This window comes from Castanea sativa, chromosome 2 (genome assembly GCF_040712315.1).
Source record: "Castanea sativa cultivar Marrone di Chiusa Pesio chromosome 2, ASM4071231v1".
Taxonomy (NCBI): Eukaryota; Viridiplantae; Streptophyta; class Magnoliopsida; order Fagales; family Fagaceae; genus Castanea; species Castanea sativa.
The window spans coordinates 23243399-23262546 of NC_134014.1; the positions used below are offsets into that span (position 1 = coordinate 23243399).

At 34.9% G+C, this 19148-nt stretch overlaps 1 protein-coding gene across 3 annotated transcripts; it reads right to left on the bottom strand.

Moving 5' to 3' along the window:
- Positions 1–2725: 2725 nt before the first annotated feature.
- On the bottom strand, positions 2726–18894 carry LOC142624482 (protein BLISTER). 3 transcript variants are annotated; one of them, XM_075798057.1, is made up of 13 exons: positions 18451–18894; positions 15606–16269; positions 14816–15423; positions 12932–13051; positions 11361–11426; positions 11004–11117; positions 9523–9599; positions 8617–8684; positions 5765–5878; positions 5148–5314; positions 4928–4996; positions 3574–3729; positions 2726–3253 (listed from the first exon to the last, which is right to left on the bottom strand). In XM_075798057.1, exons 1-13 carry the CDS (start codon positions 18505–18507, stop codon positions 3173–3175), a joined length of 2361 nt encoding a protein of 786 aa, XP_075654172.1. In that variant the 5' UTR covers positions 18508–18894; the 3' UTR covers positions 2726–3172. The 3 variants fall into 3 exon arrangements, with proteins under 3 accessions (XP_075654172.1, XP_075654171.1, XP_075654170.1); XM_075798056.1 differs by having other exon boundaries at positions 11004–11114; positions 15549–16269; XM_075798055.1 differs by having other exon boundaries at positions 15549–16269.
- Positions 18895–19148: the final 254 nt, after the last annotated feature.

Genomic DNA, 19148 nt, shown 5'->3' on the forward strand with positions numbered 1-19148 from the left:
CTTTAGGCTTTCTTGGATGCCACCTTTTGCTTAAGTCATTGGCCCATGCTTGCCTTTGTACCTCTTTTTTCTTCCAAAGGCCCAACACTTTATTCTTCCCTCCCCATGGGCTGGGCTTCTCCCTTTTTTATTTTTCTAAGGGCCAACCCTTTCTTCTTCATGGGCTAGGCCTCTATCACTTTTCAGGGCCTGGTTCCTTATTGCATTTTTGAACCTCAATACTGTCAAATGTACCAACAATGAGTAGCACCGTTTCACGAGACTCGACCCCTTTTTTCTTTTAAAAATCCATATGTAGTTGTGCTACAATGCACCATTGTTACCAATTTTCTATGTTTTACAAATTATATAAAATTAGTCGCAGGCCCACGCAATGTGTGAGAATATATATATATGTGTGTGTGTGTGTGTGTGTGTGTGTGTGTGTGTGTGTGTGTTATATAATCAGGTGTAATATATAAAAAGTAACACTTATTTCAAGTATTGTCAATTTTTTTAAAGACTTCTACAAGTATTTTTTATCTATTTAACTCTACAAATATATCATTCTATTATTTTTTGTATGTTTGATTAATATTTTTTTAAAGTGAACCATATCTTTCTAACTTTTGCTGTAGTGTGTTATATTGACCTAATATACAACTAAACTTTATAAGTTTCAACTCTCTTAAGGAATAAGGAGATATCATGTATCAAAACTCATTACAAAATTACAAATTTATCTTAACCAAAATTAAAATGAAACCAAAGAAATAAAAGATAGACTTCATCATAATTTATTGTTCAAACAATTGGTAGGCATATTCTAATTCATAGACATGTAGATTGTGTTTGGATATAAACTAAAATTCCTATTTCCAAAAAAAAAAAAAAAAAAACTAAGTATTAACCTAAACCAAAATGCAACCAAAGATATAAATGGGAGAGAGAAGACTTGTAATGAGGAAAAAAAAAAAAAAAACACACACACACACACAATCCCGAGACATATATATATATATATATATATATATATATATATATATATATATCTTTTTTTTTAAACCATCAATCGTAATTAGAGTTATAAAAAAGAACAAAAATTCACAAAGAAAGAGAGAGAGAGAGATAGGGTACTCAGTTTTTTGTGGTAAAAATATGGATTGAAATGATATCAAATTTATACAAATAAAATGGGAAGAAAAAGAGTCAAGTTATAAAAAAGAGAAAATGGTGAAAGAAGTGTAATGGCAAAGGAGAGAGTAGTAGAGGAGGTACAGAGGCAAAGATGGAAGAAAAAGATTGAAGGTAGTATAACTGCAGGCATGTACAAATAAAATGGGAAGAAGAAGAGTCAAGTTATGAAAAATGATGAAAGAAGTGTAACGGTGAATTAGAGAGTAGTGGGGGAGCTAAAGATGTAAAGAGGGAAGGGAAAGGTTGGAGGAAGTGTAACCATAAGTGTGGACTAATAGGGAGAAGAAGAGGTTTTTGTTTTTGTTTTTGTTTTTTTAGAGAATAGTGAAAAGAAAAGTTTAAAAAAGAAAAGAAGAGATAAAAAATAAGTGGATGATGTGACTTAATGATTGAGTAGCAAAATGTATTGTGTGTGTGTATATATATAAGGATTAGGATTGAAAGAAAATGACTCTCAATGTTGAAAGGAGCTTTCAATATAGACAATAAACAATTAGAATTTATGATGGCATGTAGTGTATTACATTTGGCCACCAAAATCCTCTTCTTCTACTTTTTTTTTTTTTTTAATTTTTTCCGGACCCTCGCACGACTTGCCTCTTCTCCATCTAGTCAGTTCTTCATCTATTTTTTCGCTGTGTATGCTCATTTCATCTTGTTCAAGTGTTCTTCATCTCCTTCTTCTCTCTTTTTTCTCTTCTTTTTCACTTGCTCTGTTGAGTCTATTTATAACCTCTCAGTACAATGTGCATACCAAAGGGCAAAGACAGAATACTCCGTAATGCTAGAATTCCACTGAAATGACTAGTGCAAGCTTGTATAGACCGAAATTTTAGCCAAGACGGAATAGATGATAGATGCTTTAGTCTTTTAGTGCACCTGTTTATATACCAAAACAGAACACTCTGGCCAAAATGGAAGGAAATTCAAAAAATTATTGGAAACCCATCATCATTCTATAGGTAGATAGAATCCCCTTTCTGCAGTCAGTACTTCTGAGAAGACCTAACAATACTTCTTGATTAAAAAATTTCCTCTAGCCCCACAATACTTTATTGTGGAATAAAGCAAAACAGTTATAAGAACGTTTGGGGTGCTTCCCTACTACCAAGTACAGGAACTGAAACCTACTATCTTAAACAAGTCCTACCCTCTTCAGTTTTCACCTCTCCTGCAACTAGCTTTCTGCTCCATCCCGCTTTCCAAATGCTACCCCAAAGTCCCAAACATTTATCTAACCAATGTCAGCTAATTTCAACTCTTTTAAAGCCTCTGCCTCAATGTTTTACATGTCTAGAGTAATGTTTATTTCTTTTTCCTTTTCTTTTAAAATCTTGTGCCAGATGTATGGGGCAAATTTTTAATCTAAGGGGGGACAGGAAGAAAAGAGGAGTGTAACCGACTCAAAAGACTGTCTGTCATTATTGTATTATCACATCACTTCCATCAAGATGCCAAGGGTAACACAAGTCTACAAAAATGACATGAAAGAAGTTATCCCTAAAGCACGTGGGTAAATGCACCATGCACTACTTATATAGCAGAACAATTCTTGAAATGCCAAAATCATTTTTGTTTCATTTCTCAGGCTTAAGCCCCAAATTGTTGATCTCAAATACAATAGATATGGCCAGTAATAAACTGCAAAACCACCGATGCACATTACAACCTCTCATATTTGTCTGTACCAACATCTTTCTTTAATATCATATCCAACAAATGTCCCAGTAAACTTTGATAGAAACATAGAGCAATGATAGCAACAAGGGACATTATTTATTGTCATCAGTCAAATAATTGACAATTGAATTTACCAATCAATGGAAGGCCTCTCAAAACATAACTCATTTTCTTTTATAAAGAATGGTTTTATATTGACTCAAATATACAGACTACGACCTCTGATGTATAACCAAAAACAATGGCTGGTGGGTGGGTGAGGGATGACAAAAACAGAGCTGAAAGAACTTTACCAACAGCTATTTGGACTTGCATATTAAAGAAGTTTGCTGGTTCTTCGTCTTGATGGCCCTCCAGGAAAGAGCTTCATGATCCATCCTAAGACCCTTTCCACCACCTAAAAGATCAAGAAATAAATTTATAAAAAAAAAAAGGAGAAACATGAGATTTTAGCTTCCAATTAAAAACCCCAGGAACTGTTCAATAACAATAAAAAGTTACTGCAATGCCAAATTATTTTATATTCCTCTTATTTGTTACAATGCTCTTGTAATATTAAGAGGAAGTTAACAAGCTCTCAAATATGGATTATAGAGGCCCAAAAATAGAAATAAATAAATAAATAATCACTGGTGCACACACACACACACACACACACACAAAGTTAACCAGACAACATGGAATTAATCAAATTATAGAGAGAGAGAGAGAGGGTACCTCATCACCCTCATCTGCATATGGTGTGTTCTCATGCATGGTACGAGAATCAGGTTGTCTAGTAGGAATATTCTCATTGGCCATACTTTGAGCAGTCAAAAGCTCTAGTCTTTGGGTTTGAGCTTCAAGTTTACGGGACAACTCCTTGTTCAACTCCTTCGTTCATGAAAAACAGAAATGATAAGTTTTCAATACACAATATTCAGTTAATACCTAAACAAGTCATTGATTTTAGGTATAGGTATGAAAAAACTAAATGAATAATTATTTGATAATATAACTTTAAACACATTTTCTACCAGAAAACTTTAAAAACATAAATTATGCCATTTCAAAAGTTGTTTTGAAAATAATGACTTGAAACCTTGAAGGATATGAATTATTTGGCACAATAGCCATTTGATATATTAAACGAGTATTAGCCAACCCCCCCCAAAAAAAATACCACTACTTTTAGCGTGTCACTGCAATCCGTAATCAGGTAACAGATTAATTATGAAATTATTGCATTCCCTTTAATTGAAAATAAAGACTCAGGCTTTGAAACCACACCCCATCTGGGGCCTAATTTAGGTGTGACCAGAACTAGGTAATGATCCTTGATTCTAACTGAGAACAAAAGCCTTGATGATATGGATGACAAAAAAGGATAAGCTTAGCCAATACCAAGCAAATGACAGAAAATGTTTAAATAAGTTGAATTATATATATATATATATATATAGAGAGAGAGAGAGAGAGAGAGATGTGTGTGTATGATTCCGATAAAAGGGATAAGACTGTAAGGGGTTTTATAAAGTTCAAAAAGAAAGTGGGGTACAGTCGTCAAAGGATTAGACAGACACGTACAAGCACAGTGGCACATACTATGTAATGTGTTACATGTATGTGTAATGAATTAATGTGCTCCCCCACATCCTTTCTTCTTGAAAAATTGCCATGTTAACAAACCTTACCCCCCCCCCCCTTCCCCATCATGTTCTATTTATATAACCAAGCAACTAATGTTTATTGGACTTCCATAGATAATTGATTTGACTCTGAGACTTCTGAATGTTAAACACATGAATCATGATTTACATTATCTGTTTCAAAATAAGTTTAAAGAGCTTCAACAAAAGAAAAAAAGGGCGGGAGGGGGGGGGGGGTGCGGGCGGGGGAGTTTCCAAATAAGTTTAGAGATTTAATCCAGACACACATTGCAATATTTTTACCAAGCATCCAACAATATGACTACAATCCAGAACATTCTGAAACTTCCCTATCTGAAGACACCAAAATAACACTCAATACCTACATGACGCAATTACAAACAGCAATATATAAATCCAATTAAGATTAAAAATTTAATTACCTTTAGCTTGGAACAATGAGATGACTCGGATGTCAAAGCTTGCATCAATTCCTCTTTCTCCAATGCTACCTGCAGCAAGAAAATCCCATGCTCTTGTTAGGTCTAAACAGATTATTAAAAAAAGATTGACAAAATCCGATGAAAGAACTGGATCTCAAAAACAATCACAAATAAACCAGCAAGAAATTGACCAACTCCAAAAATGAGGGTTGGATAATACCTCAGAAATTAGTGCATTGATATTTTGAATCATTCTCATCTGATCAGAAGGAATATTCACAGATGAAAATTCAAGAGTTGACTGCCCATTTTCAGGCAGCAAGGAAATATTAGAGGCATCACTTTCAAGAGAAGATGCAGCTTCATGCGTTTCATGGATGGAAGCATCTGTAATATAATTAAATTAAATTAATGTAGGAACGCCCAAAAAGAGAAAACTGAATATCATTTAAAATGAATGGTATTTTAAGAACCAATCTAGAACAGTACCCCATAATCACTAGTATAATTACATAATTTGCTGATGTAAAAAATTTGTCAGTGAGGAAAAAGTAATTAGTTAGCATCTACACCAAATTATAAACAACTTTAACTGTAACCATTAAGAACAATTCTTGACTTGTAACCTGACCTTACGGGAACCAGAATGGGATGGCAACTAGGCCTGATTTAGTTTATTGGTAAGTTACGCACCCAATGGGTCATGAACTTGATCTCACCCTTCATCCCATTATTATGTAAGGAGGAAAAGCCTTTGAGCTAGAGATCATTGGCCACCATATTTTTTATTAAGACCATTATTGAAATTTTTTTTAAGCTGCCACAAATTGATCTTACCTAAGTCTTCTGTAGAGGTAGACATATCTCTCTTGATAAGAGGACTGATGCTAATATCAATAGACTTTGCACTTGTGGAAGCTTTCCGCAGCTTAGACTGCAACAGCTTTTTCTCTGTGTCAGAAACAAATTAGAGTCAGACCTTGCAAGCATATTTGATATCCACATACGTAATATGTGACAAAGTCAATTTATTTCACCACCAATTTTCAAAGACAAAACAACAAAAACTTGGAACAATTTAGTCACGTTTCAGTGACGTGAGTTCTGGAAGTTTGATAAATCAAAAATCAGAAACCTGCACTAATAAGCTTTTGGACCATATAAAAATAATACTAAAAAAAAAACTGGAATTTCTGCTCCTTGGATTTCAAGAGAATCTGCAGAGCAAGAAATGATACAATAATTGAAGAAAAGTTTCAGATGTTCCATAATTTACAAACAAGCTAAAGCACAAATTCTTAATTGGGTTTTAGTAGTAAAAGCTAAATTTGCCACAAGCCTTGGGTAACTCAATTGGTTGGCATCTCCTAATGTTTCTAACAGAGATATCCATGGTTCAAATCTCCCCACTCCCATTGTCACTATCAAATCATCAAAAAAAAAAGTAGTAACAGTTAAATGGGAGTTCAGACACAGAGATTGTAGATTACTGAAATGATCCAATTACTTCCTTATCATCCCCAACACCCCCTCCCTCCCCCCAAAATCCCCCAGCCCCCTCATTCCCCCAAAAAAGAAGAGCACAAAAGCAAATTATTCAAGGCTTTGTTTGTTCCGTGCATAATCAGGCCATGTTTGGTTTGCTATGTTTTCATAATTCATCACTCAACTTTTGTGGGCCCCACCACTTGGGTTATTGTTTGGTTTGATTTTTGTTCTCAATTCTCATAACTCATTACTCAATAATTGAAAATGAGTAATGAGATATGAGAACAACTTTTGGGAGTTTTTAGAATTTAGGAAAGTGAGTTAGGTGGCATTTTTGTAATTACTCAACACCAATGGGACCCACTCCATTGTTGTCTCCATCATGTCAGGCGAAATAAATGAGCACCAACGGCTCTTTGGGCAGCAGATGGAGCACTTTACTTTTACTCTAACACTCTGCCTCTATAAAACATCAAACCTATCTCATTTCTTCATATTCTTCGCCTAAAACACGACTCTTTCTATTCTCTTTTACCTGATATGAGTTCAAAATTCTAGTCAACATCCTTTATCCAGTAATTACTAGCACACCAGTTTCTTTGCAGTGAGATGCATATTAGCACTATTATTTATATCCTTACACTAAGTGACATTCAAAAAGAGTATGGACGTGCAGATGTCTTTACCAAGTTTTGAACCTTGAAGTGTTTACATATTTGCATATAAAATACTCATGTTTTCATGGTGTTCTCTTTTTTGCTTATTGAATTCACCCAAATATTACACATCAGAGCAAACCCACAAACACGTGTATTGATCAAACCCACAACCATGTTCATCCACTCATAAATCCGCAAATTTCTTCCCCCAACACACATAAGACCCAGAAGTAAGAAACCCACCAACCCCTTAAACAAGAGAGAGTACCCACTTGAGGAAATCCACACTACAGGGGAGAGAGAAAGGGCTGCCAGTCTAGGGAGAGAGAAAGGCCACAGATCCTTGGGTTTGGGGCGGAAGATTCGATGTGCTTTTGTGGGTTTCAATGACTTCCTCCCTCGGTTCATTTGGGTTTGTTTGCTATTTGAGGTCTGTGGGTTTTGAGCTTCTTCCCTCATTTCTTCTTTCTTCTGAAGAGTGTGAGAGAGAGAAATGGAAGAGTGTGGGAGAGAGAAGTTCACACGGGTTCTTAAGGCAAGACGACTATAGCCATTCTGAACCAATCAAACTAGTGGGCTCCACCATTTTGAGTTAAAGATGAAGGAAACGAAAGCCAAGTTTTGAGCCAAACACAATGGGAGTGAGTTTAGAGAAAAATGTGAAATGAGGATATGAGATATCAGTTAGAGTTTTGAGTTATTAGAATTGAGATATGAATGAGTAGTGAACCAAACATGGCCTAAATTTTCCAAAAAGTGATTTCCATGTTTTCAGATATTTGATGAAACCCACTGGTCAACAAAAAAAAAAAATTATATCATCAAGAGAAAATCACACCACCCTAAGGTTTACTTATCAAAAAAAAAATCACACCAAAACAACAGAAAATGGTTTACACTTTTTGAAAGTGTAAACCATTTTCCCTACAAAGCCCACACCCCTTTTGCCACCATCACCTGTCTCCTCCCCTCTGTCATCACCACCATCGCTGCCAAAACCACTACTGCCTCTGGACTTTTTGTGAATTTTTGTTGGTTTTAACAAGGATTTTTTATTTTTTATAAAAAAAAAATTATTGAGAAAAGACTACTTAATGAGCAAAGGAGAGCCAAAAAAATTACAAAAGATGTATGAAAATACAAGTCTGAAAACGTTGCAATAGAATCACAATGTGCAAAGCCCCATCCATGAGACCAATCAAATAAAGAGCTAAAATAAATTTCTAACAAGACTCCCGTACACTCCTCATCTTCAAATGTACACTGATTACGTTCCCTTTAAATAGTCCACTTCATACATATGGAAATTTTAAATGCAACCAAATACTAAATAATTATTTTCAGGGTAACAATCAAAGAACAGAAAACAGATCACTTTTCATGAAAATATTCTCTGCCAAAGAAAACGTTTTAAGCTGAAACAAATGAAGCCATATAGGAATGAAGGCCACTCTACCCACCTTTCTGATAAAATAAACTACATATTAAAATCAAAAGATAAATAATAAGAATCTGCACAGAAAAACACAAAAGCATGCACACCTTCTTGAAGAGCATCAATAGTTGACTGCAAATCCTGGCGATCTTTCTCTAAGCTAGAAATTTTCTTTCTGCAAAATTATTCAGTATGATCGTTATTTCTGGAAACCCATCAAATTTCTTACCAAATGTAGAGGAAAAAAAGTTCCCAAAGCATTAGGAGAAAGAGAGGTCCACTTCAACATTTCACTTGAAATAAATCTATGATTTACCCCCAACTAAGGGTTCAAGGGATACCCCAGTGGTTCCAGCACCTCTAGTGGTCCCTGGGCACTAGGGTTCGAACCCCCACCAACACCACTCCCCCCTATTTACCTAAAAATATAAAAAGAAAAAATGGAGATTTACCCGACTAAAAAGAAAGACCTTGTGATAGGGTGTTATATAACTAGCATCAGTTTTAAGTCCCAAAAGCAACTTGCAGTAAGAGCTAAATAAGAGTGTGATACAAATTTAAAATATTAAAATAGACACCATTAGCAACAGCCCTCCCTCTAGAACAGTTCACCAAGATAATGGCCTTCCACATACACAACCAAATAAAACTATCTCCAGTTGCCTCCGATCACAATAAGAGCACATCCCAACAACTCTATACCAGATTTCATAAAACTTCTGTTTAAGCATCCCAACAATTCATAAAATAGCACACTTTTTTTTCTTTTATCTCACTAATTTGTGATTATTCATGAGCATCACAGACTTAGAATTAATTTCTAAATTCATTATTCCCAGAATTTTATGTATATTTCATAGATATTATACCAACATTTCCATGGCTTTGGATAACAGTGTCCATATATGAGAAAGCCAATATAAACAGAGACCATGCAATATTCACAAATATATGTGATGCTGAAATGCATATTGCAGTAAGTTGTCTACAGGAAAATTAAAAGTAAAGCATACTTGTATGAAGATATTTCTGCTTGTGTGTTATCCAATTGCCTCCCCAGCTTTAGCTCACTAGATCTTAGTCTGAGTGCCTATATAAATTAATTAGAGAATGATTTTAATGAAATATGGCAGAAGCTCGAAGAAATACTTTCATACCTATTTACAAGAACAAGGAGGATACTCAAAACTGTACAAATTATCGTTGAATTAAACTTATGAGTCATGCTATGAAACTTTAGGAAAGAGTGATTGAACAAAGGTTAAGCCATGAAACACCAATATCAAAGAATCAATTTGGTTTTATGCCAGGACGATATACCATGGTTTTATGCCAACGTCTCAAGTTTCTTACTTAAGACATCTAATGAAAGAATATAGAGAGGACTATAAAGGTATTCATATAGCTTTTATTGACCTAGAAAATACATATAATAGGGTCCCTAGAGATGTTATGCGGTGAGTTTCCTATCACTATAGGTTTGTATCAAGGATTATCATTAATTCCATACCTCTTTGGACTAAAGATGGATTAGCTCACTAAATCAATTCAAGAAGAAGTCCCTCGGTTTTTTCAGATGACATGGTTTTGGTTAATGAAACTAGAAGTGGAGTTAGTCTCAAGTTAGAAATTTGGCAGGACACTTTAAAATCTAAAGACTCTCAATTAAGTAGGACTAAACAGGATACATGAAATGTAAGTTTAGCAAAAGTAGAAACAGAGATGAAGGGACAGTAACACTTGATGGTCAAGAGACCCTGAAGAGCGAGATTTTTCAATAGCTTGGATTAATAATTCATAAGTATGGAGAAATTGAAAAGGATGTGAATCCTAGGATAAATGCAGGGTGGTTGAAGCGGAGATGGTGGATGAAGTTGAGAAGCACATCAAAAGGTTTGTTCAATTGTAGAAAACCCATTATTCTACTAAGTTGAAGGGAAAATTTTATAAGATTGATAAGACCAACTATGCTCTATGGTATTGCCTGTTGAGCTATTAAGAATCAACATATTCATAAAATAAATGTAACTAAAATGAGAATGTTAAGATGGATAAGTGGAAATACACAAAAAGATGGGATTCAAAACGAGTAAATTTTCTTAAATAGTATCTCCTATTGATGAAAAGATAAGAGAGAGTCGTTTGAGATGGTTTGGTCATGTTCAGAGGAAAGAGATTAATGCACTAGTAAGAAAGAGTTTCAATTTGATAAAATAAAAATAAATAAAAAGGAAAGGAAGATCAAAAATAACATTAGTAGAAGTAATAAAAAAGAACACGTCAATTAAAGAAGTAATAGTGAATATGACTTCGGATAAAATAGAATGGCGAAAAAGAAAACATGTGACTAACTCTGACTAATCTATTGAAGATCCATGGTTGACCCAAAAAATTTAGGACTAAAGCTTGGTTGTTGTATAAATATTGCATGGAATGACATTTTCTTCACGAAAAGCAATAGCAAAAACCTAAACATACCAATAAATTTTACTACCTTCTCCTCTAAACCAATAACTTCAGAGGCCAGTAACTTGGCACGTTCATCCGCGGCATTGCATTCTAGTTGCGCATTTGCATATTCAATTTTGACTGACTCAAGTTCCACCTGCTGACATCAAAGGTCAAAGGTTACACATAGCAACAAACGCACAAGGCAGATGAACTATAAAGATAATTGAACAGGTTTTAAACAATTTGAAAGCACAATAGCCACACAAACATCAAAAAGCAGGAACAAGAAAGCCTGTATTCAATAATAATGCAATCAAATAGCTGTTCCATGTCAGATTTGAGTAAGCAGCTGAACAACTAGAAGTAACAGGCAGCAAATTAATGAGAAATTGATACTAACCAGTTGGGCCTTAATTTCCTCCTGTAAATTTTCCATGTCAGATTTGAGTTGGTTGACGACACCTCTCTGAATAGAATATAAATGGAGAAACAGATGGATTAGAATTAAAGTTTGGTACTATATCTGAAATCCAGGGCCTGTCAGAAACTTTGGAGAATAATAATTTTCAATAAAAAATATGGATCAGCCAGGATCACGTGGAAGTAAGTATTATAGATAGGCAGACAGGACCTTGATGCCAACCCCCACATTAAATGAATAGGTAGTCAGCTAATTAAACAAGTTTACTACCAACTGGCAAAGTTTTTTGTCAGCAACAACTACTTTGCTATCAGCAGTATCATCACATTGGATATATTAGAATGCTGTTACGTCACTAAATTTCTATTACAATGATATTACAGAGATAAACTTCTTTCTTTGAGGATTTTTTTATTTATCTCTGCCTAATATATGCATCAAACATGGAATATGCACTATCGCACTTTGTTTATATATACGTAATGAAGTTTTATTGAAGACAAAAAACACTTCATGTTCACAATGATGAACGCAGAGTACCTTAAAAAATTACAAAAAAATAAAACAGAGGATCTAAAAGAGTTTTGGAACTCAAAGATGGAAGTACAATGCGTGAAACCCCAAGCCCAAGACCAATCAAACAATGTGCAAATAAAAATAAATAAAAATTTAATCAGTCAAGAGATCTCTCATTATCCTCAAACGTAAGACTATTCCATTCCTTCCACATCAAGCATGCCAGCACAAGATTCCATGTATCCAAGGAATGTTTCCCAAACCAAATAATAGAGTTGCTATGGTTGACAGCATCACCCACTGAATCTCAAACATCTTAAAAACTTCACTCCACAATACATTAGAAACATCACAATGCAGCAATAGATAATTCACCATTTCCCCACAACACTAACACATCCAGCATCAACCAACTAATGAGAAACCCCTCTTGACTACGTTATCAATTGTAAGAATCCTACCCTAAGTTATTGTCTAACAAAAGAACAACACCCTCTTTGGAGCCTTAAATCTCCATAGTCCATAACTCCATATACTCTTCCAAGAGAAAGAATGAGCATTGGTGTCACAAATAGCCTAAAATTAATGAGTATGTACTATCACACATGCATTGCAAATATGATTTTGCACTTTCATGTAAGTTGCTGCACATACATTTTCTGCAAACACCTCTGTTATTTACCTAAAAAGAGACAGGAATTTTTTTTTAACACAATTCTGAAATGAAAAGAAACTTTGAAAATCTTTTTTTAAAATAAGTAGAAACTTTAAAAATCTTAAACCACAATGTGCCACATCAAGTAATAAAAAAAATAAATAATGAGTGCCATTGTTTCATCTTCCCATCAGGGAGTATCATTATCCAAATCAAATAACACATATATCTTGTGTTTATGATATGAATGCAAAAGAGAGAACAGAACATAGAACAGAGATTAGCAATGATAGCAGAGATGATGCTGCCACATAAAAAATTTAACAAGCTGTCAAAAACATGGCATAATTCCACAATAATCATAAATTCAAAAGCCAACCTGTTGATTGTAACTATCTGTCATGGAGGAATTTTCAGCAGCTAAGGACTCCGCTAAAGCTCGTGAAGCCTCAAGAGCTCGTTGCAAAGAGAATTTCTCTTGTGTCAAATCTTCAATATGCTGAATAGCATGAAAAAGCAGGTCACAAAACTAATTATAACAAGGCAACAAGCTTGCAAGGTGACATCACTGGATCATTTGATACATACAAAGTTTAGATTATCAACATAAATAGCAGGCAAAAAAAATTAGGCAGTATTTTTAACATAAAGAGTATTATGATGAAATATTCATCTCAAGGGTTTTAATCAAGAGTTTAAAGAGCCTTGGGTGCATACTTATCTTTCAGTTTCCAGCAAGCTAATGTTTGTAATCAGAAAATGACAGTATATCACGTATTTAACCACCCACTTACAGGAAAAACTCTCCAAATCACTACAATGTGCTCAGGGCTGATACCCATGTATAACAATCAAGTTGAACGATTATTCAGAACCTTCTGCCTTGGATTTTTTTTGTTTATTGGAAAGTTACACACAAATCCAAGACCTTACCCTCCACCTAGCACTCATAATGGGAGGATCCAATTGAGCTAAATTGGCAACCTACTGCCTTAGAATTATGCCAGTTTTGTGGTAAAAAATTCATTATCTATTCTCTGAACAACAAGAAAGTCCTTTAAAGTAGTGGCAAAGTGGTAGCCACTATCCCCTTAGTGTTTCATCTTTCTTACTTTCTATTTTACAAATCTTTTTTGCTAAATACAACTCAAAAACCACTATGGTATTGAACCTGTGGTCTCATGAAACACTTAGGAGAAGAGTTGCCATTTGGTCCAAAGACAAACCTAGGCGTCTCATCTTCACTATTTAGGGTAATTATAAGTAGCCAGCTTCAGGAAAGAGTGGAAAAGAGGACAATTAATTAGAACGAGAAGCATTAAATTATAATTTTTTGGCTTGTAAAACTTGCCGAGTTCTCCTAGTTTTTTGTTTAACATAACTCATGGCTTGTGAACATCTCAGAAAAAAAAAACTTTGGCTTGTAAAACTCACAAGGTTCCCCAAGATTTTTTTTCCCCTCATAGTAAGCAATAAATGTATTAAAAGAAGAAATAGGATTACAGATTATCCCCATAAACACAGGACGCATATAGGTCCTAGACATTACAATTTCAAATTTGAATAATCACCAAAAAAATTAAAAGAAAAAAAAAAGATTCTGTAGGAAGTTATTGAATCCTTTTTTTTAATAGGAAGTTATTGAATCTTAGCACGACCCAATTAGCACCACTCATATCACCACCCAACAACCCTTTCTACCAAAAACATTTTGCACTCCAAGATTCCTCTAGAATTAATTTTAATACACAAGGTGGTTATCCCCCTAGTAATGAGGTATGACAATTGGTTACTTCCAAAAATAGACCATACAATTAAGTTTCAAACCCCAAATACAACATAATTTATTGAAAAATGGTCCAGTGTATCAAAACTTTAAATTATACAGCTCAAATATTAATTATGAACAGCTATTCATTCTAATGGCTGTGGACCCACTCCCCAATGCACATCTATGTTGTTACAATCCCAAAGGGTTTGCGTTAATGTAAAATATATAGCAGAATTCACCTATTTACGTGAGATTTCAAAATAAAGAGGGCAACCACTCCCCATAAATCACTTGAAACGCTTCACTTGATCCAGAGACCCTCAATAAATATATATTTGATTGATTAAGGAACTTATCAGTCCAGGTAGCATAATTAACTTCAAAATGTCAATACTAGGGCTTTAAATGTCTGAATCAGATAATATAAAAGTAAACAAAAGAAGAAAACCAGTCACAAGGTTATGAAAATGCAACAATAGAAAATATGGGTACCTGTTCCAAAGCAGCAAAATCTTCATTTTGTTTAGCTGAATAAAACTCTTGTTTTCTATCAATTCTATTCTCATTAGTATTCGATCTCAGCAAGTCTCCCCCATTGCTAGAATAATCTGAAAAATTCATGGAGTGTTCAACACTAGGGCCATTAGAAGTTTTCAGCATTGGATAAGGCCCCAGAGTTTCAGTCTCTACTGATGGCTTCTGAAAAGGAGATGATCCTAAAACATCTGTGCTGTTTGTAATTAAACTACTGGACATAAATGACTCCTGAGGTTCGGTACGTTGAAAGAGAGTCCCTGAGGAAGCTCTAGGCACATTAAGAGAATCAAGAAAAGATGGACGAGATCTCCTAGAAGTAGTTTCAGGTGTGACTGAGTATAGTGGAACATGATTGGAGGAGCTTCTGGAATCAGAACTTAAACCTGTGCCTTCCCATGCTTGCACAGCTGAATTGTTTACACTAGGCAAAGAACCAGCTGAGCTACTAAGTTTTCTTTCCCCGTAATCGGAAATCATAGAATCATTTACATGTGCAATACCATTCACATGCTGCCAAGCTTCAGGAGCAGACCCTCTTAGATTAGTAGTTGGTGGAAAAGAGTCTACAATGAAAAAAACCCAAAGACATATAAGGTAAGGTGAGTTGCTTCTAACGTGTGCGTGTGGGCTGTATGCACATATTAGTAGATGAAAACACTAGTAATAGAAATTCAAATATTCAAACTACCATCATAATATGAGGATGTATGGGCACCGATCAGCATGCTGGCATCACTGGGGTTACCTTGTGGCAGCGTACCACCAGAATTCTGAGGTGAGATTTTTGCAGTAGAATAACTATGATTTGTAATTCTAGATTGCATCAAATAACTGTTATTATCTGTTGACTGGGATTCATCCATCCGATGAAAACTAGATTGGGTAGCAGCAGTATTATCAAAATCTTGACTTGCTTGTGGGCGTAGAAAAATAGACTGGTCAGTTGTCTCATAAGGAAGTCTACCTTGGACTCCAGTATACATTCCAAATTCATTGTTCGGCCCTTCCATTTCATGTTTGTAACTAACATCCCTGGATCCAGCAAACCCTGAAACATCATATCTCTGAAATCCATGATTATCTGCATGTTTTTGCACGCTATCTGTAGAATATGCATTATAATCATTCATTGGATACAGAGAACTAGCAAATGTATCATTTGACAAATTTTGTTCATTTTTAATGGGAAAATCAATTGCTTTATTGTCATTGTCAGTCACTGGAGCAGAGGATCCCATAACATTTGTGCCAGATTCATCAGATGTACCAGCTCCATTGGAATCTGTAAGTCGTACAGGGTCAGTTTCTGCAGGCTGTTTCTCATGGAGGCTAACATCAGAAGAATGAGTTTGGCTAGTGGAAGACTTCTTCACTCGCTCTGCTGCTTTTTTCTTACGGAACTCCTCTAGCTGCAAGATAAGTAAAGAGAACGTGTAACTTTTGACAAACAAAAATTCAAGTCTGATATTTAAGATTGTGATTCAAATTAAAGGGAAATGATCTGAAGATATTTGTGAAAATAAAAAATCCATAAACGGGTGTATTGTACAAAATATGTCTCACAATGTGCTTAACATTGAATCAATCTCAAAAAAATTGAAGCATTCTTATTCTTCGTATGCATCAATCTTAAGTTAATAGTATTTCAAGATCTGAAATGTAAACATAACAATAATAACGAAAAAAAAAATTAAGTATTAGATCTTGAAGAATATTTCCCTATTTTCTTCAATATCATTCAAAATATAGTTCAGGTCCTCAAGGTGAATTCCTTGAAAGAACTCAATCAATTCTTTCTTCTAACAATACCATCTCTTACACAATGATGCCTATCACTGTCTCCCAGGCTCATGGTCAATTTTTTATATGCCTAACATCACGATGCAGTAAGCAACTCTATTTCAGAAGCAGGCCATTATCCCTTTTATTAATTCGTGTAATAGATTCGATCATATTCCAGAAAAGTAAATATTCAATCAAAAATCTCCGACACATGGCAGTGTCCCTCTATCTTACACTTGGGTGTCTTTGATCAGCAATAACCATCCAATATAATTTACCTCTTCACCCACCCTAAACCTAATTGAATACAATAATTCAAAAAAGTCTCTAAATGTACAACTGGTTCCACCAATAAAGTACACTATAGACCCTCTTAATTTTTCTACCCATGTCTCCATATAATAGGTTATTAATTTTTTGTAAGTAAGATAAACCATTAAAAAGCTGTCTAGAGGGATATCTATATAAACTTTGTTATAAGCCATTGTCTATCCCTACGATGATTAAAATCCATGCTCCTTTATTATAAACAAACAAACATTTCAACCAAACAACATCAATCTTAGGCTTTGTTTGGATGAGCTTATTTTCACCAGAAAAGAGAATGTGTAGCTTTTTAAAACATCACCTTTTTCAAGGTACAGCTGTACTTTTACACAATAATAATAAAATATGCTAAATAAGCTCATCAAAACGCACACTTAGTTAATACCAAAATAAGAGAAGGACAAGTTTGAATACGTTAAAATCTCCACTGAATTCAAGATTAAACTATAACCCTAAAACACTAATTATAACATAGTTGTCTCTCCAGTTCCAAACTCAAAATCCATTTCAAAGATGAAAAGCAAAAAAAAGGCAATGTTTTATTGTAAGTTACACATGCATCCAATGAGTTTTGAACCAACGTCTCACCCTCCACCCATTCTTTATTGGGAGGAGGATGTGCCACTTGAACCAAAACTCATTGGCAACTTAAAAAAAAAAAAATTTTAAAAAAAACCCATTCTAACAAATTAATTTACATGCTACATTTCATTTAGAATAAATACATGTGGCCAACCTTGTGGTATGTTGAGGATCCATAGCCAACCTCAAAATTTTGAGACTAATTACCACCCCATGCTATGCACTTAAAACATGAAAGACCGGGTTTGGTTTGCAACCTCTAACACTCATGTGCTTAGAAACGTTAATTAGGTTGGTTAACTTCAACAGAATTTGACGATATCTCAGGTGCCAGCATCACCTACTTTGAAAAGCATCAAAAGGTAATGTTGGCGTTTTCCCCATCATCAAATTCCATTAAAATAAACCAAACTAACGAATCTAAGCATTGGGGAGCAGAGTGTTACAAACCATACCAAAGGGTATTTCTGGGTTTTTTTTTTCTTAAAAAAAAAAAATCTTCAGCTGCTTGAAATGCATACAAAAGCAGCTATAGAGAGAAAGAACCAGACTTGATTACGTATAAATTGAAGGAAAAAAAATGAGCTTTGCTTCTAAGCTCACTCAATAAGGTCCATTACAGAGTACCAGAAATCAAAGTCATCTTGATCTCAACAGGTTATAGCATCTTGGATCGTGTAGATTAGTAACCTCTAAAGCATTCACACACAACAATTCTTGTTGCCCATTACCATTATTCAACAAAAAAAGACATGCACACTAAAACTCATGCACAGATTCATATAAAATATATACACATAGAGCAATTGACACATAGATGAAAATGTACCTAAACTATTCAAAATCAAAACACAAAAGAAAAAATAAAAAATAAAAACCGTAGAAATTAGAAAACGTACACGTCGCTTTCCAGCTTCCAATTGCTCCTGTTTCTTTAGCGCCTGAGCCGAGGCCATTTTCTGAGTCCTAAATCCTAAGCCGCCACAATTCTCATCGCCTCCACATTTCGTTCAGCCAATACAAACCCTAATCGTTCAGCGCCGACACATCAGCTCTCAAAAAGCTTTCATCAAAAACCAACCCCAGAGATTGCTGTAAAACTCGAATCCAAGCAATTTGAAACGATTAGTTAAATAAATTGGGAATGATCAACGGTCGGTGCGTAACGGTCAGAATATTTTCAAAAATTCGAAAGGAGATTTTAAAAGGTACGACAAAAACCCTAATCTATAAACATGGAGGGAGGGAGGGAGGGAGGGATTGTCCGATCTGATCGGAGAGAAGGAGAGCTGTCTGTGAAAATCCTTCGGTTCTTTCTTGCAGATCTCCTCGCTTTCTCTCTCCTCTCTCTCTCTCTTGCCGAGCCTTTTTCAATTTTTGAGTTTTTTTTTTTTGTTTTTTTTTTTTGAATTTTTTTGGTGGGTGATAAGTGATAGCATTACCTGGCGTTACATTCCAGTGACGTGTGGAGGATTTGGACAATTGTTTTTTTGATTCTTGATTTCTCTGTGCACTTGTCGTTAGGTAATTGATGGTGGTTGCGTATTTGGAGCACCACAGACACACGTGACAATTGATGATCAACACAACGCAAAGT